At 41.8% G+C, this 24,323-nt stretch overlaps 2 protein-coding genes and 1 long non-coding RNA gene across 3 annotated transcripts; 2 read left to right on the forward strand and 1 right to left on the reverse strand.

Annotated features, from left to right (window-relative positions):
- The first annotated feature begins 6,723 nt into the window (after positions 1-6,723).
- Positions 6,724-11,539, forward strand: tmem169b (transmembrane protein 169b). The gene is made up of 3 exons (XM_048238365.1): positions 6,724-6,861; positions 7,530-7,954; positions 8,921-11,539. Exons 2-3 carry the CDS (start codon positions 7,672-7,674, stop codon positions 9,547-9,549), a joined length of 912 nt encoding a protein of 303 aa, XP_048094322.1. The 5' UTR covers positions 6,724-6,861; positions 7,530-7,671; the 3' UTR covers positions 9,550-11,539.
- A 1,771-nt stretch (positions 11,540-13,310) lies between these two features.
- On the forward strand, positions 13,311-17,359 carry LOC125291544 (zinc finger and SCAN domain-containing protein 29-like). The gene is made up of 5 exons (XM_048238323.1): positions 13,311-13,803; positions 14,666-15,115; positions 15,983-16,108; positions 16,389-16,517; positions 16,685-17,359. The coding sequence occupies exons 1-5, from the start codon at positions 13,395-13,397 to the stop codon at positions 17,017-17,019; spliced, it is 1,449 nt and encodes a 482-aa protein (XP_048094280.1). The 5' UTR covers positions 13,311-13,394; the 3' UTR covers positions 17,020-17,359.
- On the reverse strand, positions 16,661-18,363 carry LOC125291545. The gene is made up of 2 exons (XR_007193018.1): positions 18,049-18,363; positions 16,661-17,908 (listed from the first exon to the last, which is right to left on the reverse strand). It is a non-coding gene; the product is annotated as an uncharacterized LOC125291545 (long non-coding RNA).
- Between the last annotated feature and the right edge of the window lie 5,960 nt (positions 18,364-24,323).

Here is a 24,323-nt window from a genome sequence, read left to right on the forward strand (position 1 = left end):
CTACTAAATGGCTTGGGCAACGGTAGCATGATAACATGGTAGCCAGATAACATGAACAGCTATGTTAACTTGTTACAATTATCATAATGTTAGCTGACTTCTTTTAATCATACAACTGAAGTCAATTTCTGTGAGTGCCGTCAGCTGGCTCGTGGCGCAAGTTGATAGACGTCTGATTACCAAGCAAACAGGTCAATTTATTTGTGGTTCGATACCCACGTGAAGTTAATTTAGGTGTTTGTTTTTTAGGTGGCATATTAATGGTCCAGTGTATGTAGTACTACATACAATTTTGACTTTTAAACATGTCATGCATATTTGTGTGCGTCTCTAGTATATCAGAAAGTGACAAATCTGCAAGCGGCCACATCTGTCAAAGACTCGTCATCAATCATCAAACGTCATCAACGCAGCCAGTTAACACGGGAGCCAGTTGCCATGTAACACCGGTTCCATAGTGAAAGCGGCGTGGCCAGAGACATTTTGGGCACTGCCGCAGCATATTAAATATATAAATAGTTTTTCTGCGTGAGAAATACAATGTGTGGCGGGAGAGCGTGACAAAAGACTGAAATGAGTGACTGTCACGCTCAATGCGTGACACTTGAGAGCCCTGGTACTGGCTTGATGAAATTCATTCTGGACTCTCTATCCGACCACATAAAGACCTCGGGATACTTCGGTTTGGCTTTAGGGACCCTCTACTCACTACCACGTAAGTGTAATGTTGTTTGGAACTGTAGAAGAGGTATAAAAATAGCGTTTTGTAGCGGCGAAATAATATGCCCTTCTCACTTCCACGCTAAAGAGTTTTGACTAAAAACGGTAACATTTCTCAAAACACATCCGAATGACATGATTTTGATGTCAACTCAACGTATGTACTCCCAATCATCCGTAAATTGATCTAAAGTGCATTCTACTCCGGATAATTCCTTTAATGTCATACGAAAGTTGGTTCCAGAGCTGAGCCGCATAGCAGCTAAAAGCTGCTTCACCATGTTTAGTTCTAACATTAACAGGTTTTTCTCCTGAGACCTGAGAGGTCTGGAGGGTGTGTACTGCTGAAGCATGTCTGAGAGGTATTTAGGTCCTGCTCCATTAAGTGATTTATAAACAAGCAGTAGTGCTTTAAAATCAATTCTGTGACTTACTCAAAGCCAGTGCAGGGACTTAAGAATTGGAGTAATGTGGTCTGTTCTTTTAGTTTTTGTGAGAACCCCTAGCTGCTGCATTTTTTATCACCTGAAGCTGTTTGATAGTCTTTTTAGGAAGGCCTGTGAAAAGTCCATTGCAGAAATCACCCCAGCTGGAGATAAATGCATGTAAGTCTTCACAAACTGTTCACAAACTTGGGATATGTTTCATTATTTGAAATTATACCCGTAAAAGTCCTGGCAGGAAGCATGCATAAGGATGTAGATCCAGGAATGCACTAATATTTTGTTCGTAGTCCAGTTTGCAACAATTATTAGTTAAACTAAGTTGTAAACACTTCGGAAAAAAATATTAAAAACTGGATATACCAAAAAACGTTGATGTAATCGCTTCCTGCCAGGACTTTTACGGGCTTTTCCCAAATCACGGAAGAAACGTCGACGCAGCGGTATAGTAGCAGATGCAGAGGCAAGTGTTATTTAAATAAACTCCTTAAAACTCTCGGTGCACTTACAAACTTTCTAATGCCTCGTTATTGGACTAAAGGTCATAGTTGTCCTACTGTAGAAGTTTCGTACCATTCAGGGCATTATTAGTGGGGTAATTTACGAGATAAAAGTTGGTTCCATTTCGACTGCAGAACGTCATTAGTTTCTGACAGCGCTACTCGACCAGGGTTCGACCAAGGGAAAAAAGGTTCTGGGAGGGTGTTTGGCTCGGGGTCATGGTGCAAAAGACCCTAGGGTGAAATTACTCCAAACCATCGCTTTAAGTAAAAGTACTGAAGTACTTGTTTTTAAAAATACTGGAGTATCAAGAGTATGTTCTAAATATTGCATTACTACTGCCACAGTGCTTCCATTTATGTACAGAAACGTCCTACATGGAGTTATGAAAAATGTTCATGTTAATACCTTGGAGAATGTAAAAGGAATTGGAAGTAAAATCAAGTCATTTTCATCTTTTTACCATGTTGCCAGGGATGGGTAGTATTTCTAATACATGTATTTAAAATACGTATTTCAAATACAAAATACTATTTGAAGCGAAAACTATCATTATTCAGAAAATTTAAATAGTCTGGCGAGGTGGGGCCACAGGTTGGCACATTCCCGGGATGGACCTGCTGCGTCTTCATCCATTGTTTTGTCCATGGTTTCGTCTCTTATCTAAATCTGACCATGGAGTTGACTTTGGCGGAAAGCTGAAGGTGATTGCTGATAGGCTGTCCCAATCAGTGGCGCCTGCACAATCCAATCACGTTTGAGAGGGAAACAACAAATTGAGGGTTTCTGAAATTTTTCTATTTTCCTTTTTTTTTAGAAGTAGTAACGGGTACTCACAGTTATGGATAGAAATGTAGTGGAGTAAAGAGTACAATATTTGCCTCTCAAATGTACTTGAGTAAAGTCATGAGTACTCCCCAAAAATGATACTCGAGTAAAGTACAGATCCCTCAAAATTGTACTCAAGTACTGTACTCAAGTAAATGTACTCCTTTACTGTCCGGCTCTGTGTGCATGACGTGACGTTTTGTAACCTACATTTCCGTCAGTCTACAGTCTTTTAGCCCTTCTTTACCATGATAACCCTTCCAAGATAGAACTCTTCTCTACTTTGAGAGACCAACCACCACTCACGCCATCGATGTTGAATTTTGGGCGTCTGACGGAAACTGATCAATCTGACCAACAAACGTCGATTTGACACTATTTTGCTGTTCGGGTTTGCAAATCATTCATTTAGAAAATTTAAGTTGACTTATTAAATTTAAGAAAATGTAATAAGTCATCATAATCATCAGTCAGCATGGCATGCATGTCACAGCCTACCTGTTCCACCACTGAGTTCTTATCATGTAGCCTTAACTAGGCTCGCACTCTCCACCTGCTCACTGTCCCTTGCTCTGTATGCTTGCTTACATCTTCATTCAAACTCAACGAACTTCAACATGTTTCTGAAGCTTCTACATTGGTGTTAATTTTGCACAATTGTCACTACCGGCACCCGCCGCAATTTCGTGTATAGGCAACTTCGATTAACCTTTGATGCGCTCACAGAATCCTGGCTCTGAGCCAAAATGGGAGGGGTGGGGCCTGACGTGAGCTGTTATTGGATCAGTCCAGTGTCAATATGGAAATGTAACCAATGGGCCGCTGGTTGTCCTTCCTTTGGGCCGATCATTGGCCAAAATTATTAAATTATAGCCTTTTCTATCGGCCCAAAAGGTGCGTCGGCCCACCGGGAAAATGCCAGATGGCCAGTCCGCCATGCCTATATCTAAACATGTTCACAGTAGTTATAGAATATGCTCCACCTTTGATCCTTGGTTCACCACATCTCCCTGGACGAGAAAACAACATGAGCATAGATTATTATCAGATATGAAACAGCTGATTACTTGAATAACAAAAATAACATTGCTCTACCGCACACTGTTGACTTTTTACTCGGTTTTATTCAGAGCGAACAACGCGTTTCGCATACAGCGTCCTCAGGTTCGCTCAGAGCTCTCAGGTGTGTCTTAATTACCTTCTAGTCACATGACCAGTTGTTCTTAAAGTCAATTTTTAAAGGCCAATATCCAATATTCCCATAAACAGTTAAATATAATTAACAGACAATTAAATAGACCACATCCTCAAAGATATCTACACAATATATACACAATTATTATCAAATATATACATAATTAGCATCATCAAAAATCTAACATGAGCAAAGAGTTTTGTAGAAAAATATATGTGTCACAGGTATCATCAATGTATCCCCATTGCCACAAATACAGCTAAACCAATGGACAATACCCTATTGTCTATAACACTCACATTTACAGAAAACAGCTTAAGTCCTGTGATTCATTCATACCGGGGGGTTCAAGAGTAGACAGTTCATTTATCCAAAAGGCTTCTCTTCTCAAGAGCTGTTTGACTATGTTACCACCTCTAGGGTTTGGCAATACCCTCTCAATGCCAATAAACCTGAGGGAGGCAACAGCACCATGATTTTTTTCTGTGTAATGTCTAGCAATGGCATAGTCAAGATTATTGTTTCTAATGGCTGCCTTATGTTCTGCTATTCTCAGCTTGAGGTTGCGTTTGGTCTGTCCAACATACATAAGGCCACAAGGGCATATCAGCGCATAAATGACATGGGTCGATAGACAATTTATAAATTCTTTGATATTATATTTTCGTCCGGAATGTGGGTGGCTGAATGTTTTAGTGTCAAAAGTGTTGGCGCATTGGGCACATACCGCGTCTATATTTGCCATAGACTTGCATAGGTTCATGGTACACAAAACTAACCACCATGTCTCTAACATTCCTGCCTCTTTTGAAACAGAAATGAGGTTTGGAAGAAGACAAATTATTAAGATTTGGGTCATATTCTAGGACTTTCCAGTGTTTGTTTATGATATTTTTGACTTGTCTCGAAGCAGTAGAATGTTCTGACACAAAAACAGTTCTATTTTCTTGACCTTCTCCTCACCAGCAAGGAGGGCACAACAAGTGACCAGAGCGGCGCAGGTACATCCTCGGCTGATGAGGCTTTTTTAGCCGAGGATCGGGCAGGCCGAAAAAAAACAGGAGGGGGCAGAGGAAGAAGCGCACGTCGCCCACCCAGGCAGATGTGACCACATCTGTGATTATTCCCTCTGATTATTCCCTCTCTTCTCCGCAGCTTGATGCTTTAAGCAGTGGATTGTCATTTGTCCCGACTAGAGTTAATGCTTTCAATATAAAGTTGACTCTTACAAATTCTTCAGACAACTACATTTGAAGCATTTTTTCAGTAATAAAGTTAGCCAGGCAGACACAACGTATGACCCTCTCAGTAAATTAAAGAAAAAAATCCACTTTCATGCCACCTGGCACCCCTAACCCTACCCTGGCCACATTCAGTAAATTAGTGGAGAGAGATATTGACGCTGTTGCTAAATCAAATAAGGCCACAAAACACAACATAAGTCTATCAGAAAGAAAGGCCCTTAATGAACTGAATGCGGATCCAGAGACATGGAGAAGAACAGAGAGATGGAGGAGAATTACAGAGAGAAACTACAGTATATAGATGCCCAATAGAGGCCTACTTGAGGGGCAATAAATATCAAAAGTTCCAAAACATATATTGTGTTATTTGTATCGATCCACTATAAACATAATATCCACATACATGGCATTTGGAGGCTATGTATCCCACAGCAACATTAAAATAGTTTAGATTTGTGTACATTGTTTATAATGTATTAAATTAAGTGTCCATTTCATTATAATCAGATTTATCATAAATAATTGAACATGCACATGTATGTTAAATTCCATTAAAGAGGGGTGGAGGTGGGGTCACATTTGAGCATTTAAAAATGTACTTGAAAGTAACGCAATAGTTACTTTCTGAATTAAGTTACTTTTTTAATTTGTAACTGAGTAATTAATTTAGTTACTTTTTAGAAGAAGTAACTAGTAACTGTAACTAATTACTTTTAAAAAGTAACTTGCCCAACACTGCTTAAAATACATCTCTTTCCTGTTGTCTATAGCCTACTGTTCACATTGCACTCTTCTTTTTTGCACTTCTGGTTAGACGCTTACTGCATTTCATTGTCTCTGCACTTGTACTCTGCACAATGACAATAAAGTTAATCTAATCTAATCTCTAATCTATCACACTGTGGTCAGTTCATGAACACTTTGTATAAAAAAAAGTAAATAATTAAATAAATAAAAATGAATGCCCTCAATAGTCTAAAATAATGTGTGTGATGCTTCATAATCAGTAACCATAAGTTGGTGAGCCTTGGCATTTTGGTTTGACCTTTGGTGTGCCTTAGCCCCAAAAATGAACCTCTGCTCGAAGGGTTCTTGAAAAAGTATTTTTCATGCCATCTGATAATGGAAAGTATCTGGAGAATCAAGTGGTTTTGTTGTGAAGATAACCAATGTTGGGGCAGCACTGGCAGACAAGATTATCACTAAGAGACAATCACTACTGCACAATGTGAAGGTTGACAGATTTCATCTGCATGTGTGACTGTTTGTAGGACTCCCTGTTCAATCATGTAGAAGGGGGCGATCCCTAGTGGTATTATGGATGCAGTGCATGTTTCCAGATAACCTTTATGATATCCTCCTTATGTATATTACATTAACATTTCAATTAACTTCACTAACATCCTTATTCAGATCTTCTAGGCTGTATAGGCTATGCATTTGAGAATGCATAATTTCCTTAGTCCAGGGATGGCTTTTTAAAAATTATGAGCCAGAACTGAGCCAGAATTTTCACCGACATAAAATTAAAATACGTTTTATATGATGAGGTCTATAAATAGGCCTTATTCATCTGGAGGGCCCGCTTAAAACCTCCGAGACATAAAATATGCAACTGACAGCTTGCTATAGGCCTTCATTGTGCGCTTCCACTGGGCTCGAGAGAGGGGGCTTCTAACCTCGTTTTGGATTACACCGAATTTAAATGGCCGGTCCATATCCTTGTCTGATTGGGTAGGAGAGAGGTTGGGGAATTAATGGGCGGGGTAAACGACATTCTGGGCAATGGGCAGTGAATGAGCGCATCTGTATGGCGGCTGTTTGTGGGACACGCGTCAGAGCAGGCTACATTTTGGAATAAAACAATCAGGCTCGCAATTGCTATGCTAGAATAATCAACAAACCGTTTTTTGCACGGATTGAAAATAAGGTAAGCATCCGATATGTTTGGTGTAACGTTTCAGTGCAGATACAGCCGGCAAAGAGCGATGGGTGGATGGGTGTGATTTAAAGAATCAGCTGGGAAAGGAAAACAGTCCCACCACCGTTAATCTCTCCGCTTCGGGTAGCGAACTCGGCAAACAATACATGGTTGCATTCGCATGAACTGAATTTATATCACGCTCTTGATACCGTTTATTGTTTAATTGTTTTTTCCTCGTTTCATTCACTTACTGCAACGAACAAAAGGCTGGCTTTTTGTTCGCTAGATGAAGACGGAAAAGGGTGTCGGCAAATAACAATACATGATAGCCTATTGCCTTGTTCAGTCATTGTCACAATGTGGGGGTTCCCACAGTAAGTGGCGACTAGTTGTCCATATAGGCTTAAATTAAATTAGTAATGCGTTCATTTGTAATATGGACATAATAAACAATGACATAATTAATATAGTTCTATGTATAAAGTGAAGATATTTACAACATTTACTAAATGCGAAAATGACCCATTAATAAATACATTTTATGGAGGAAAGTGCCAATTCAAGTGTTTTCAAACAGATGTAATAAATACATAATAGCGAGTCTTGCATTAGGATTTAATCAATTCATAAGGAAAATCCATAGTGGTTGTTTACACTCATTTACTCTCTTCCAGGTTTGTGAACAAGTTTGCCATGCGTGAAACCAAAACTCCACTGTAGCCTGAAGAGACCATTCTCCCAAGCAGATTGAGACAGCAGAGTGACAACAGACCCCCAACACTACTAGACCCACACACACACCCTTCCAGAGGCAGGATGGAGCAGGATGGTCAGCCGGGGTCGGAGAGCCCCAACCTGGCCTCCCTCCGGTCGGAGGCATCAGTGAGCCAGGTGGAGGACGTGGAGCCCAGCTCCATCAGCTCCTCCGTCAACAAGAGGAGGAAGAAGAGGAGGAAAGAGCCGCGTCCCGAGTCCATCATCGTGTACCGCTCGGACGCGGAGAGAGTGCCGGAGCCGGACGAGGAGCAGGGTGGAGAGGAGGAGAGGGACAGGGCCTCAGAGGAAGGGGCCAAGTTTCTGACAACGCCCACAGGTGAAGGTGAGGCCGTCTTTGCTGTCCTCCTTTCACATAACAGAATGACTGAACATTCCCAGGCTTGCCCCCCGCCGCCGCCGCAAACATAAAGATGAGTGACTGATGTTCAGTTGGGTTGGAAAACTGAATTGAATACAGTCCAGTTGAGTTGAGACAGCCTATTTCACTGCTATATCACTGCAACCATAAATGCACAGTCTAAATGTACTGTCAAACTATTGCAGAGGCGACATCTCCAAGTGTTTCATGAAGAGTTACACACTCTCCATGTCCTCCTATTGTTCTCTATGTAATTGACCCCTTCTCAGTTGAAAGCATCAACAGCATGAATAAATTAGTAGCTAATTTTCCCACATTCAATACCCAAAGGTAAGAAGGTAGCACACACACACACACACAGGTCTTCAGGCCAATGCTGAGTAATCACTATTTCGCCGTTTTATTTCTGCCATGCCAAACAGATATGGTAATAATGTTTCACCCTGATGGCCTTCTTCAGTGCAATGTGTCTGTGTGTGTGCTACCTTCTTACCTTTGGGTGGGTGGCTGTGGTGCAACTGGTTACAGCGCCTGTACCACATTCAGGTCCAAGTGCCCACGAGTCCAACCTAGGTCATTTCCCAAACCTACCCCATCTCTCTCTCCCACTCACTTCCTGTCATCTCTTCACTGTCCTATCATAATGCAAAAAGCCCAAAAATATACTTAAAAAATGATGTAACCACTAGCTCATATTCCCGTGTGGTCTGCAGAATGGAGCCTGACTCAGACAGCCACTGTACAGTACGTGACCCTGACAGGTGTGTGTGTATGTATGTGTGTACTAACTCATATTCCTTTGTTGTCTGCAGAATGGAGCCTGACTTAGACAGCCACTATACGTGACCCTGACAGGTGTGAGTGTGTGTGTGTGTGTGTGTGTGTGTGTGTGTGTGTAAGTACTAACTCGTTTTCCCGTGTGGTCTGCAGAGTGGAGCCTGCCCCCGGACAGTCGCTACGTGACCCTGACGGGCACCATCACCCGCGGCAAGAAGAAAGGCCAGATGGTGGACATCCACGTGACGCTGTCGGAGAAGAAGCTCCGCGACCTCGCCAAGTCCAAGGAGCGCCTGGACGCCGAGTGCGAGCGGGACGGGCGCTCGCGCCGCTCCTGCAGCCTGGGCGTGTGCCAGGGCCCGCACGTGGTCCTGTGGAGCCTGTCGTGTGCGCCCGTGGTCTTCCTCCTCTCCTTCATCACCTCCTTCTACTACGGCACGCTCACCTGGTACAACGTGTTCCTGGTGTACAACGAGGAGAGGACGTTCTGGCACAAGATCACCGTCTGCCCCTTCCTCATCATCTTCTACCCCATGCTCATCATGGCCGTGGCGGTGTCGCTGGCCGTCTACTCGGCCGTGGTGCAGGTGTCCTGGGCGTTCGGCGAGTGGTGGCAGGCCGTGCGGGACCTGGAGAAGGGCTTCTGCGGCTGGGTCTGTGGGAAGATGGGCCTGGAGGACTGTTCGCCCTACAGCATTGTGGAGCTTCTCGACTCGGACACGTTCGCCGGCAGCCTCCAAGGCAAAGCTCCCGGGGAGAACGTGCAAACGTCCTCCGTCTAAGCTGCAGGAGTTTTAAAGGTGCAGTTCATGATTCTAAAGCGAAATGTTTTTTTTTTTTTTTTTTTTTTTTTTTTGTCAGTCACGTCCTCATGGTCCTCTAGATGTCTGGTCTGCATGCGCACTCAAACAAGCTCAGGACCAAACCAGAGTGGGTAGTTATGTCTTTGACTTTTCAGCTCGACATGCGTTCACCAGAATCATGGACTGTACCTTTAAGGTTTCAGAAACGGAACCAACTTTGCTTTTGCACCATAAACGCCGGACACCAACTTGGGCAATCAATCAATGCATTCTGATTTACCTAGTACTCTCCAAGACCATATATCTGGGTGTTAATAAAAAAATGTGAAGCCCATACTAACACCTTCTAAGGTCGAGGATGTTGAATGGACGTGAGGATGTATACTATACAGGATTAAGACAAAGCCATTTTTACTGCCACTGTGCAAGACAATTCCTAAAAAAAAATGTTGTTTGCTTTTTTCTATGATGTGAAATAGTAACATAGGTTAACACTGCATGGTCAAGTATGCTCTATAATGACCAATTTAAAGAAAAGTTATTGGATGTCCTCCGTTTGGAAGTTGGGGGTGTGAACTAGGGGTTTTCTGTTATGATACGATACATGATCCGTATGAGTTTGAGCAACTGTTGTGATGTGTAATCTTATGATGTGAGGACTAATGCAAACCTGTAAGACAGTGGCTTTATTTTTCTAAATCATTGCATTTCTTTTGTGTTCCACTATGCTGAAATGACACCATAGACTACAGCATGCGTGTGTTAAGCTACTTTCCAAATGCAGTAATGAATTTGGGATCTCTACAAAAACAGCTCATGACAGGGCATCACAAGTGCATAATATTATACTTTAGTGGTGTCCATCATGTTTAAATACCATCAGTCAATCATGTTTAAATGTTAATGATAATGGGATGTTTAGATTCCTGTTGGAAGTCTGCAGGACAGGTTCTTTGTTATTTTGTTTAATGTTACATTTTATTTCATTCTATTTATATTAATGTGGTGGACCTGAAGTGACTTCACATGGCTAACAACACTCTAAATATGTGTGTTTTGCTTTAACACTTTGTGAGCCAACATGGTTATTTATTTTAATTCTATGATGTGTGCAGTATTGGCACAAATTCTACAGTGCACTGTCTAAACATCTTATTTGTGTAGAGATTAAACAGGATACCATAATTATCAATAGAGAGAGGTTTCTTCTATTGACAAGTATTGGAGGGCAGTAAACCTAACTTAGCCACAGACAGTGGAAATGGTCACCCAGGCTGATTTACTTAAAAAAGGATATAAAAGCTATTTCATGCAATCCGAACAAGACATTTTCCAAAGATGTGCAATACAATTGCTGGTAAATGTATTTATTTAATGTTTATTTAACTTGGTTGAGATCAGACATTGATATTGAGATCTTCAGATCATAAGCCTGAGAGTGGCACGTTTGTATGTATAAGACACAAATATTATTGAGTGTAAGTATACGGTTTCATTTTTACTTGTATATTTAAAACTTTTATATTTTATATTTATTTTATTTATTTTTACAAATGATAATTATTTGTCAAAGTAAGTTAAACAAGAATATGATTACCATTTACAAGAGACGTTTTGGACAGTAACAGCTGGGCATATGAAGCCCTTGTAATCTTGACCTTTTCAGAATCTTGACCTCTTGGTGTTTCAATTTTGTGTGTATTGAGATGCTTTTACAGTTTTATAAGTAAATATTTGTAATATGAAATTCTGAGCATGAGAAACATTGTATCAGAAAACTGTGTCACAAAACTGAAAAGTTTTATCATTTGTAATTTTCTGTCCAGGTGCTGTCTTGAGCAATGGTCCCAAACATGAAATTGTGAAATTGTTCATAAGGTACAATATGTTTTCAAGTTCTTTCTTTTTGTATTTTTACTCACTGATGTACACACAGGGTACTCAATGTGTGACAATAAAATCCTGTTCATCTCCATCCGTTGTCGAATGAAATTAGACAGCCCTCTGTCGGTGGTCTGCCTGCACTTGACTTAGGTTTACTTTGCCATTCAGATACAACATTGTGCATGTTTACAACCTTTCGCTGTTGGTCCTTAAAACATACGAATGTGGTTTATTGTACACTGTAGTTGGGATGAGCAGTGCAGTGAATTAAGATGGGACTTGGCACACGCTCAACGAGACAGATGGCTCACAGTAGGTAGCACCCCTTTTGGAGATTAAACTTCATGTTTGGGGGCTGAGCAAGCTCAGTGGATTTGCTCATGGAAAATTTGATTAGGATGCACCTTTTGGTAGCCTATGTGCAACCTATTGTAAGTTAACCCCCTGGGGTGTGTAGGGAGCTGCTAAGCTTTGGGTTGAAAAGGCCTTCAATCCTTCAGTCAACAACTTGAAAGTATAGGCCTATTTCAACTATGACACAACTCTCAGATTGTTGTGCTATAAGCAGTTTCACTAGATGTGAAACCCTCTGTATAGACTTCTGAAGTTTGCCTACAAAAAGGAACCAAATCTGCCATCTTTGCCCATAGGAGATCCAGGTGTATTGATGCTAACTACATATGGCAAGTTGCAAGTTAGTTCTAGGGTAGCAAAAATAAAAATAAAAAAGTTTACCGTCTTAACCTACCGAAGACCATAATGCCCACTCAAAGACAGAGGACAAAAGTGTGTTGAGCAAAACGTCTGCATTTCAGACTTCTGTGTCCCTGTGAGAGTTAGCTGCAATAATTCAAAGTCCCTATTTTATTTTCCCATAGGGAAAATGGCAAGATACCGGATTTCAAAGATGGCAGCTTTTTTGTAGGCGAATATCAGAGGTCTATTAGGCTATTAATTGACTAAACATTGTTTCCAACTGATGCATCCACACCAAAATCCATCAGTAAATATCCTATTTTGATATGGGCATTTCAGACTACCTTTTCTATGATCAAATAATTTTCTAAAATGCCCAATTACATTTAAGTTTCGCATAGGCCTAAGCCTACGCCATCATTATCTAATCTTTTTTTTATCAGTTCTTATAACTTGACAAACATTGAGGGACTGATTCTGGAAAATAGATTTGTATATTTTGAGATATTTTCCTGGATAGATAGATAGATACTTAATTGATCCCCAAGGGGAAATTCAAGGTCTCAGTAGCATACAGACATCACACACAACATGCACTAACAGCAGAAAAAGTAATAAAAGTATATAATATAAAAAAAAACACAGCTAAGCAATAAGGACAATAGAAGATAAAGAATATACTAAAATACAAAATAACACTAAATATCAATCAAGTCTAAAACAGTATTCACATTAGGGGTGATTAAGCATGAGGCGCTTGCAATGACTGAGGCAGGGACTGAGCCTGTGATTCTCTGTGCATAGTAAGGTAATGTGCTCTGTGAGAGTGAGTGTCATGGTGATGGTGCAAATGAGTAAATCCAACAGTGCAACAGTGCAAGAGTAAAGTTTAGAGACCAGCATAAAATAAATAAATATGGACATATAAGAGAGTAGACAAGGTAATATAAAAAAAACTATATAAAAACTATATCAGTGCAAGAATGGGTTGATGTAATAAGGTTACAGCCATTATACAAGTAATAACGACAATGAAAAGTCTGTGGAGAGAACTAGCCTACACACGATTTTTTTTCTTTAGGTGTCTTCCATGAAAACGCGCAGACACCGTCTGACGTCAGCCGGACCTGCCAAAACAGGAACTTCGATTGGAACTCTGTAGTTCCGGTTTTGGATACCATAGTTCCGGAACTCTTGGGCTACGGTTTCCTAAAAAGTTTCAAATTAGATACCAACAGAATAACATGGAGAACGAAATCGCAACAAAGGCTGTTGAACGATGGGCAGACAGTGAAGTCGAAGCATTTCTAAGCATATACTCAGAGGATTGCATTCAGGGTGCACGTCGGAACACTGAAGTGTATCAGGTCATTTCGTTGCGTTTAGCTCAAATGGGGATATACCATACACCAAAGCAATGCCGAGAAAAAATTAAAAAACTCAAACAAGATTACAAAAAAGCTAAAGAAACTATCCTGCAAAGTGGCGGCTCAAGAGGACGAACCAGCAAGTGGTTCAATTCTCTAGACTTGATTCTGGGCAACAGACCTGCGCATTCGGAAGCCGTAACATTTGATGCTACCGCGTGGAATGCCACAACGGATAATGTTGCCGTGACCAACAATCTTGAATTAGATAGTTCATCTGCAGAAGGTACGTACACACCTGATGAGAAAATTCTATATTAACGTCTCGAATGTCTGTAGGCTAGTCTGTTGAACCTAGGGACTTTCAATAACACTAGGGTTAGCCTGCTAAGCAAGTATGTTGCCCTGCTTTTATGAAAGGCTGTGCTCAGAGCGCCTGCGTGGTGTTCATGTTCTTCAGCGTTTCTAATACACAGAGCGCATGCTCAACTCCGTCTGTAACCAGAACGGTTCTGGTTCTTGGGGGTAGCCTACTGGTCACTATAATAATATAGATCAGTGGTACTGGTGAGGTACCATCGACCTTGCTTCTTAAATTAATCCATTCAGTGTTGTTTGAAGCATCTCACATGCCAGCTCCATCACATCAGAACTTTTCCAGTCTATTGCCTATGGCCTTTTTTTCAATTATGACCACAATATTTGGCCAGACCTACAGTAGCCTATTTGGGCACCGCCAGTGCCTAAGACTGTGTGACCTCCTATACAGCCTTTTGTCCTAAGTTTTTTTCTTCTTTCTTGATGGTATATGCACTATTTAATGATGATGTCTTTTGGGTATATTAATGACTATGTAATCCCTACTAAGAAATAGCCTTTTCCCCCCACCTTGCCCCTACCAGGAACATTTTGTCTAAAACTTCATATTTGCATTATAAGTTCAGGATTCTGATGTTTGATAACTCCCATCCGACCATTCACGCAGTCATTAAGACCAATATTTTATGAAATGTGTCTGTTCTATTAGTCAGTCACTGTCAAAAAATAAATAACAAAAATCAAGAGTGATATTACAGCTGAATGAAAACTGTTTAATGCATGTTGATGTCATGTTAATCTGTTCTGTTGCCATGCATATTGGTGTTTAGCTTCAGAGACCCCTGAGCAGACCCAGGCCTCAGTGAAAGTGGGAGACAAATGGACACACATAGAGGTGCAGTCCTTACTGAGCATCTACGCTGAGGAGGAGATACAGAGGGAGTTTGGCATGTTGCGGCGCAACGAAAAGGTGTACCAGAAGATCGCTGAACGTTTGGCCGAAATGGGCTTCCACCACACCTCAAAGCACTGCCGGGACAAAATCAAGAAAATGAAACAAGATTACCGGAGAATTAAAGAGCTAGAAAGCACCGGTGTCGACCCTTGCAAACGACTGGGCAGGCCTCGGTGGTTCGACGCGTTAGACGCAATACTGAGCCGCAAGGCTGATTATGTACATATGTCAGGCACAAACCATGGCGAGACTTTGTTGCTGGAAGTCATGAGTGACGATGACTCCAGGTCCAACAGTAATAATGGGCAAGAATCATCTGCAGAAGGTAATTATTGGTAGTCTACTTTTTAAACTGCAACAGCAAATAACTATACTGAGTCAAAATGTAAGCAAAGAAATAAAAGAGAAGTGAATATGAGGAAATCAGTCAATACATGTGGCATTAAAGGTGCTCTAAGTGATGTTGGGTAACGTCACTTCTGTTGACGTTCAAACAAAACAGAGAAGTAGCTCGCTACTCCTTCCCTCCCTCGTAATTGAATATATCTTACACGCGTATCTCGTCGGTGGCTGGAAGTTTGTTGTTTTTATGGTCCTGGGGGGTATTCTAAGTATGTGGTTTAGTGACAAACCTGGGTAAGTTAACTCAGAGTAAGGAGTAAACCTCCTAATAGAAGAGATGTATGGCTTTATTCTCCTTACAAAACAATGCCATAGGTCTCTTGTTGTAGGAGGTTTACCACTTACTCTGAGTTAACTTACCCAGGTTTGTCACTAAACCACGTACTTGGAATACCCCCCAGGCTGAACCAGGTTGTTTTTGTTGCCATTTTTGGAGCCTGGGTTGTCCACAGAGACAGTGTTTTTTTTTACAGTGTATTCATGTTGAGGTGTCACAAAATGTTTTAGCTTAGAAACCCACGTAACATCAATTAGAGCACCTTTAAGCTATGGATTCTGTATGTCTATGGCTATAAATGTGAATTGCTGCACTAACTAACTGAGAGAAATGTTTTTGTGAACATGGAAAACTGACAGGATCTTGTCTATGTCAGGACCAAAACTCAACATGTTTTCTTCAGAGACAACTAGTCAGCTTATCCTGCAAGATAGTTGTGATTGTGACTGTGTGCGCTTCATTTTCAGTTCTGTTATATCCCTTATTAATCTAAGGCGGTGTGGTATTTTGCAGATGACCACAAAGAACGAATTCATCTCGATGGCTTGATTGATTCCCTAGGAACCTCTGGCTGCCATGACTCTGTCTCACCCTCTTTTGGACTCATCTCACCATCACATGTTCCTGGTCAGGTGAAAAGTATGTGGAACAACAGATTTATAACAGTCTCACAGCTTGCTCTTGGACAGTGTTGATTCCTGCGAGGCTGTATTTTTGAGGTGTACATAATTTGCCATTCCAGCTGTTTTTGGGACTCAAAATTTAAGGCAAAAAATAACATCAAAGCAGGAAAGCACACATCATGCCCATTTTCCAAGGGAAAAGATTTTGGGGATTTTGATTTACTAGAAGCTCAGAATCGAGGGGTTTCAGAGCAGTTATAACTCATACTAATCTATGTCGGTGTGATGTTTTTCAGGTAAGCACTCAGAACGCGCTCGCATGGAAGAGCAGGACTTGTACTCCCCAGGGACCTCTGTCTGCTGTGAGTCTGCCTCACCCTCTTTTGGTCTGAGATCACCTTCACAAGGTCCTCATCACATCAACGGTATGGAAAACACAAATTTATCACTGCTTTTGGATTGTTTTGAATAAGGTTGAATTTCTTGATATGTACAGAATGTTTTTTGTGGTTCAACATTTAAGCCATATAATTAATGGAGAAAAATATATAAATAACCAAAGACAAACTCATGTGCCTCAATTTATTCCCAGGAAAAAGGAAAAGGGATTCCGAGTTACAGGACGTGGTGAGGGAAATGGAGAAAAGGGACGCCATCTTCCTGGAGACGATGCAAGAGATGGAGGAAGCCCACATCGACATCCTGCGGCAAGAGCTTGACCAACGGGAACGCCACTACCAGATGCTCATAGCACACGATGCCCGGGAGGCCGAGGCGCGGGAGCGAGAGTTCACCCTCCGACGGGAAGAAGCTGCCGAATCCAGGCGACAGCAGGAGGCTTTTCAGCAGGGCTTCCTGAATGTTCTCAACCGGCTCGTCCAGGTGCTGGACAAGACAGACAGTCCTGTGACCCCACCACTGGACTAGAGGAGCAGTTGTTAAAGGACTGTGGTATAGTTTGTATAGTGTACATTGTGTGCAGTTGCATAGTTTTGAATTAGGTACAGACTTTAAGGGGTGTTGGATTTTGTATTGTGTTGTGACATTTGAGATTTTTTATATGTATATTTTTTTGCTACTTCTAGTAAATGGTTCAATTGTGGATCATGAGAAGAAACAAATACAGTATACAGCATTTGCATTTATTGTTGATCACTGGTAATGCCAAGCCATATAATTCTGGGTTGTACCATATCAACACTGACATCATTCTGTTGACCACTGACAAAGCGAACATAACAATTGACAGATTAAACCTATAAAGGCACAGTGACCGGAGTAATCTGGTGTCCCTGGTATTCACAATGCTGACCAGTAGAAATAAACTCTACCATCCATAGAATTGGTTTCATCACACAAGCTAATACAGCAAGTGACAACATTCCCTTGGTGGTCTCGTAGGCCTACTCTATTAATCTGAGAACTAGGTAGAGGGTAGAATGTCAGTCAGTACGTTAACATGACAGTTGAAAAAACTGACATCAAATGCCTCTGGTAGGCCTACTAAGGGAACCCTCTACCATACTCGACGCCTTTTTCAGCGTTGTGTGTAACAACAAAAGAGCTCCCCACTGTTTAACAAAGCTCTGCTGCTAAAGGCCTCCCGAGATGTACAGTGGTACTTACATAAAGGGTCATACCTCTGCGGAGTCAGGTTGACACCACATGCAATACAGCTTCAGTCACGGCTTACGGTATTCAGAAACCTTTTGCAAGTTGGTCATCAAGTGGCGTTTGCCGCCGCCACTCGTCTCGCTCTGTTGCGAAGCCAAACAGACACAGTGGAACTACGTCGTGCACGATAGTATCGAAGAATCTAGAAAACAAAACAAAGTAGTAATAATAATAAGGCATACATTACTAACATTTCCTTGTATACGTTTACAATAGGAGGAAATGCACCAACAGGAAACTATACTCCGATATACTTTCAGGTAACAGTTAACTTTAGCCTACCCTTCTTCGTCTGTTGTGCCACTGCCTAACCCGAGCCAATCTCAAGTCGAGCTCCCTAATTCGTTGTAGGAGCCCTCTCCTCCTCTCAGATCTTTCCATCTCAGCGTATTCAATCTCCTTTTCCAAGCATGCCGATCTCTTTTCCAATATGGATGTAAAAATTGCAGTTGCACAACAATAAAGCACCATAACGAATACAACTACTTCGACTTCCATCCTGTTCTCGTTGTTCCAGTTTCGTCGCCGAAGTGACGTCAATAGTTGTTTGTTTGTCGCACATGTAAGCGTCACTGGTCCTCAATGAAATTCGACATTAAAAAAGCATCACCACTATGTAAAAAAAAGTTATTTAGGGATCAGTGATTCACGCCTGAAACTAAATGGTCTCTGCTAGCAGCTCATCAAATGCTCAGCATGCAATGCTGCCAATCTCAGGGATTTTGAGAAGATGAAATTTCCTTAAGTAAATGTGAAGAATTTTCAGACAAAAATCGTCATACTATTGCATGGTCATGTTATGAACGAATCACAAAATATGCATTCAAACATGCAAGCATTCAGTTAACCTAATCTGGTTCTAGTACAGTTTAAGTTGGTGTTGATGAGAAATATCATACCAACATGGTGAGTGAGTGAATGAGTCATTCTCTAGGCTACAAGTTTTCACACAGCCTGCCTTGTGTTCATGTTCAGTCATTTATGGAAAAGTCTCATCTGAATAAACATTGTGCTCAGCCATGTGAGCGTCTTGCTGTAAGACAGAGTTCACACTCAGGTGTTGCCAACCCTGAGTCCAGAGGAATGGTTGACCTAAATAGCCAGCCACACTGTCCAGACTCACACCACATCAACAGCTGTGACATGCAATGTAAGCAGAAAAGATGAGTTAATCAATCAGTAAATAGATGTGGCATTAAGCTATGGATTCTGTATATTTATGGCTACATGTGAATTATTGCACAGACTGAGAGAAATATGTTTTTGTGTGTACATGGAAAACTGACAGGATCTTGTCTATGTCATGACCAAAACTCAAGATGATTTCTTAAAGTGTGTGTGTGTGTGTGCACTTACATCTAAAGAAATATTTTATTCAACTATGATACACCCAATAGCCATGTAGCCACTTCTGTAGTTGGTGTATTCAAGCCCTTAGAAATATAATGGGCTCTCCCAAGCCATGAAGAGGGAAAGGCATCAGGAAAGAAAACAAAAGCATACAGACCTCCGCAGTCACCTTCAGTGAATTATGTCCTACTGTGTCTCTAGAAGCTGTGTGTACGTGTTTGTACACTTAGCCACAATTAATGGCTCAGTGCAGCCACTCAAACTCACTGCTGGATCTGACGTGACGTAATTAAACTTTTATCACATCTTTTTCAATCATAAACGAAGCCCAAAAATTTGATTAGATTCAATTGTATTGTCATTGTGCAGAGTACCAAAGACAACAGAATGCAATGTGATACACAAAGTATAGACAGGTGGTGCAGACAGGACAATATAGTGCAGTGTAGACAGTATACAGTTGGTTTACAGAAGGTGGTTTACAGTAATATAAATTAAATATAAATATGTACGGAACAGTAACCTTATAAGAGCAAAATAAATATCTATGTAGTATGAACAATGTATAAACAACATGGACAGATATGTGCAGTGTAGTAGCAGTAACATTATAAAAGTAGGAAGATAATATGGGTGAAGCACACACTAATCCCGACGCAGTGAGCTGCCTGCTACAACAGCGGCGCTCAGGGGAGCAGTGAGGGGTTAGGTGCCATGCTCAAGGGCACTTCAGCCACTTCCCACTGGTCGGGGTTCAAACCGGCAACCCTCCGGTTACAAGTCCGAAGCGCTAACCAGTAGGCCACGGCTGCCCCCACAGTATGCAGTTTGTAAGCATAATATAGCTGCAAGCAGCAATGAGGGGGCCAAGCAGATAGGCCGGAGTAACCATGGCAACAAAATGCTGTTAGCTCAATGCTGCAATCAGACGTATGGCCATAAGCTGTCAAAGCAAGTTTCACGTCTAGCACGTCAAAAGTTACAAGGCAAAATGCATTTTTGCTAATTGCAGTGACCCTAGAGGTCAAAGGTCACAAAATGTCTTCGGCATTCACCTGATGGGGTCATGAGTCCATGTACCAAGTTTGGTTTTGATACATGCAACGATTGCTGAGATATGAGCTCACTTCCTGTTTGGCGGCTTCACCACAAATTTCGATTGGATGTGACGGGCGAACGCTTCTATCAATTGTTACAGAAATAAATGAAGTGACAAGGCATGGTCTGAAGATGGTCTGTGCCAATTTTGGTGAAGATCAGATGAAATTTGTGACCTGTGCGAAATTGTTGGAGCTCACTTCCTGTTTGGCGGCTTCGCCGCAAATTTTGATTGGCTTTTACGGGCGAACGGTAATACTTCCGAAGACAAAAAGTGATAACTTTTGTGAGGCTTGGTCTAAAGATGATCTGTGTCAAATTTGGTGGGAATCAGAGAAAGTATGTGACCCCTGATACATTTTAAGTGTTTTAGACGAAATCCAAAATGGCGGAAAATCCATCATGGCGGAAAATGACGTCATAGGGTGCGTTGAACTCGGCTTGGTCCAAGGATTCCAACAATACCTGACTTTTGAAAATCGGACCAACAGGTCAAAAGTTACGTGCATGAACGCACATCCAACTTTGGCCTGTTGGTGGTGCTAGAGGGTTCGAGTTGCCGACATGAAACTTGGTGACATGAATCATGGGACCGTCCCCAATCAGTGTGCCAAATTTACCAACTTTTTACCATACGGTTCTATGGGCTGCCATAGACTCCCATTGCAAATAATAATAATAATAGGCAAACGTAGAAACACAATGAGGTCCTCGCAGCTTCGCTGCTTGGCCCCCAAATATAGATATTCAGTATGAACCGTATACAGATATACTGTATGCTATGTGCAGTGTGGTAACAGAACCATTGCAGTGCCGAAACAGTAACATTAAAAGAGTAGTAAGAAATATAGCTGCAAGCAGAATAGGCCGGAGTAACCACGGCGACAAGATAGAACTCAGCAGACACTCGCGATCAACACTTTCAACAAGTGTCACATCAAACATAACTGATTTTGTAGGGCTGAAACAGAGCTGAGTATTGCCACTGCCTCCGTCAGCCAGCCCCCCCACCTAATCACCCCTGCCCGTCCCACCCCATCCTGCCCCGCCCTTCCACGCACGCATTAGAAGGAACTGGATGGAACATGTTGTCATCAGTTTCACATCCAAAAATAAAAGATCACATCAGCACATCAGCAACTACAGATCAAAATGCAATATTGCTAATCGCAGCACCCACTACAGGTCAAAGGTCAACACATTTTTTGAGCGTCCTCGTAATGGGGGCATGAATCTATGTAGTAAGTTTGGTTATGATACATGGCAGGGTTGCTGAGATATGAGCTCACTTCCTGTTTAGTAAGCTTCAAGAAAATTTCGACATGACATATATTCTAATGCTTCTGTCAATTGTTCCAGAAAGCAAAGCAATGATAAGGCATTGTCTGAAGATGGTCTATGCCAATTTTGGTGAGGATCCACTGAAATTTGTGACATGTGAAAACTTGTACGAGTTTTTGATTAAATCCAATATGGCGGCCGAATCAATTACGATGACATCACAAGTTGGCTTGGGTCAACCTAAGGACCTCCAACGGTATTACCAGACACCACTAGTACATTTTAATTCCAAACATAACAGCAGCTACAGGCCAAAAGGCATGTTTCCTAATTACAGCGCCCCCTAGAGGTCAAAGGTCATCAGATTTATTGAGTGCCCCCCTGTTTGGGTCCTGAGTCCATGCACCCAGTTTGGCTTTGATACATGCAAGGGTTGCTGAGATATGACCTCACTTCCTGTTTGGCGGCTTCGCCACAAATTTCGATTGGCTGTTACAGCCGAATGCTTCTGTCAATTGTTCCAGAAAGCAATGCACTGATAAGACATGGTCTGAAGATGGTCTCTGCCAATTTTGGTGAGGATCTGCTGAAATTTGTGGCCTCAAGAAAAACTTGTAATGTTTTGATTAAATCCAATATGGCGGCCGAATCAATTATGATGACATCACAAGTTGGCTTGGGTCGGCCTAAGAACCTCCAACAGTATTAGCAGACACCACTAGTGCGTTTTAATTCTAAGCACAACTGCTGCTACAGGCCAAAAGGCATGTTTCTTAATTACAGCGCAATACAATTTGTGACCTATGAAAACTTTTAAGTGTTTTTGATAAAATTCAATATAGCGGAAAATCCATCATGGCGGAAATTGACATCATAGGGTGCATTGAACTCAGCTTTGTCCAAGGACACCAACAACACCTGGTTTCTGAAAACTCAGAGCGACAGGTCAAAGGTTAGGTGCGTGAACGCACATCCAACTTTGACCTGTTGGTGGTGCTAGAGTGTATGAGGTACCGACTTAAAACTTGATGAAATTTATCACAGGACTGTCTCTAATCAGTGTGCCAAACTTCACAACTTTTTACCAGACGGTTCTATGGGCTGCCATAGACTTCCATGGCAGAATAATACACTTCAGCAGCTACGGGCAAAAAAAGGTTTTGCTAATTACAGCGCACCCTAGCGGTCAAAGGTTACCAGATTGGTTGTGTGTTCTCCCAATTAGGTCAGGAGTCAATGTACTTAGTTTGCTCACCAATTGGTTTAGATAGATGCTAAGGATGCTGAGATATGAGCTCACTTCCTGTTTGGCGGCTTCGCCACCAATTTCGATTGGCTGCTACGGGCAAACACTTCCGTCAATTGTTATGGAAATCAAAGCACTGATAAGGCATGGTATGAAGATGGTCTGTGCCAATTTTGGTGATGATCCGATGAAATTTGTGACCTAGGGAAATTTGATAGTGGTTTTGATTAAATCCAACATGGCAGCCAAATCAATTATGTTGATGTCATGAATTGCCATCTGTCGACATAAGGATCTTCCACAGTATTACCAGACACCACTAGTACATTGTAATTCTAGGCACAACAGCAGCTACAGTCCAAAAGGCATGTTACTGATTTACAGCGCCCCCTAAAGGTCAAAGGTCACCAAATTTCTAGAGCGTCCTCCTGATGGGGTCATGAGTCCATATACCAAGTTTGGATTTGATGACTGCAAGGGTTGCTGAGATATGAGCTCACTTCCTGTTTGGCGGCTTCACCGCAAATTTTGATTGGTTGTTACGGATGAACGGTAATACTTCCGAAAACGAAAAGTGAAAATCCATCATCGGAAAATGACGTCATAGGGTGCGTTGAACTCTACTTGGTCCAAGGATTCCAACGATACCTGACTTTTGAAAATCGGACCTACGGCTCAAAAGTTACGTGAGTGAACACACTTCCAACTTTGGCCTGTTGGTGGCGCTAGAGGATTCGAGTTGCCGACATGAAACTTGGTGACATGAATCATGGGACCTTCCCCAATTAGTGTGCCAAATTTCTTTTTTCAAACTTTTTACCAGACGGTTCTATGGGCTGCCATTGACTTCCATTGCATATAATAATAATAATAGGAAAACGTAGAAACACAATGAGGTCCTCGCAGCTTCGCTGCTTGGCCCCCAATAAAAATATTTTTTTACGAGAAGGAGGACCTTTGGCCTACACACGCTACGCCAGCGCCACGACCTGCCAATTTAGACTCGCTGGATCGCGAGAACGCGTGACTGCGGCGCGGCGATCTCTTAAGAAGCCAATTCGCGTGACTGTTTCTAACTGTTTGCTGTCTATTTGTTGCGCTGTTTACTGAGGGCACTCATATTAACCACTGATATCAATTGCAACAGCCAGAGAAATAAAAATCATTTTTTACGAGAAGGAGGGCCTTTGGCCTACACACGCTACGGCCAGCTGTCACGAGACTGTCATAATGGATAGAACACGGAGTACTACATTAAACAGCGCTCCCGTAGCACAATGGACTAGACGTAGCTGTGCAAAGCACTTGAAGCATTGTGCCAGCGTCACAGGTTCTAATCCTGTTTCATGACGTGACCACCGCGGTCTCCCGTTAATTTTACTGGTGTCCGGTAGCTTAGTAAGTGCAATCGCAGATCGCGAAAACGTGCGTGCAATCTCTTAAGAAGCCAATTCCGTGACTGTTTCTAACTGTTTGCTGTCTATTTGTTGCGCTGTTTACTGAGGGCACTCATATTAACCACTGATATCATTTGCAACAGCCAGAGAAATAAAAATCATTTTTTTACGAGAAGGGGCCTTTG

Source organism: Alosa alosa, chromosome 3, assembly GCF_017589495.1.
Source record: "Alosa alosa isolate M-15738 ecotype Scorff River chromosome 3, AALO_Geno_1.1, whole genome shotgun sequence".
NCBI classification, from domain to species: domain Eukaryota; kingdom Metazoa; phylum Chordata; class Actinopteri; order Clupeiformes; family Clupeidae; genus Alosa; species Alosa alosa.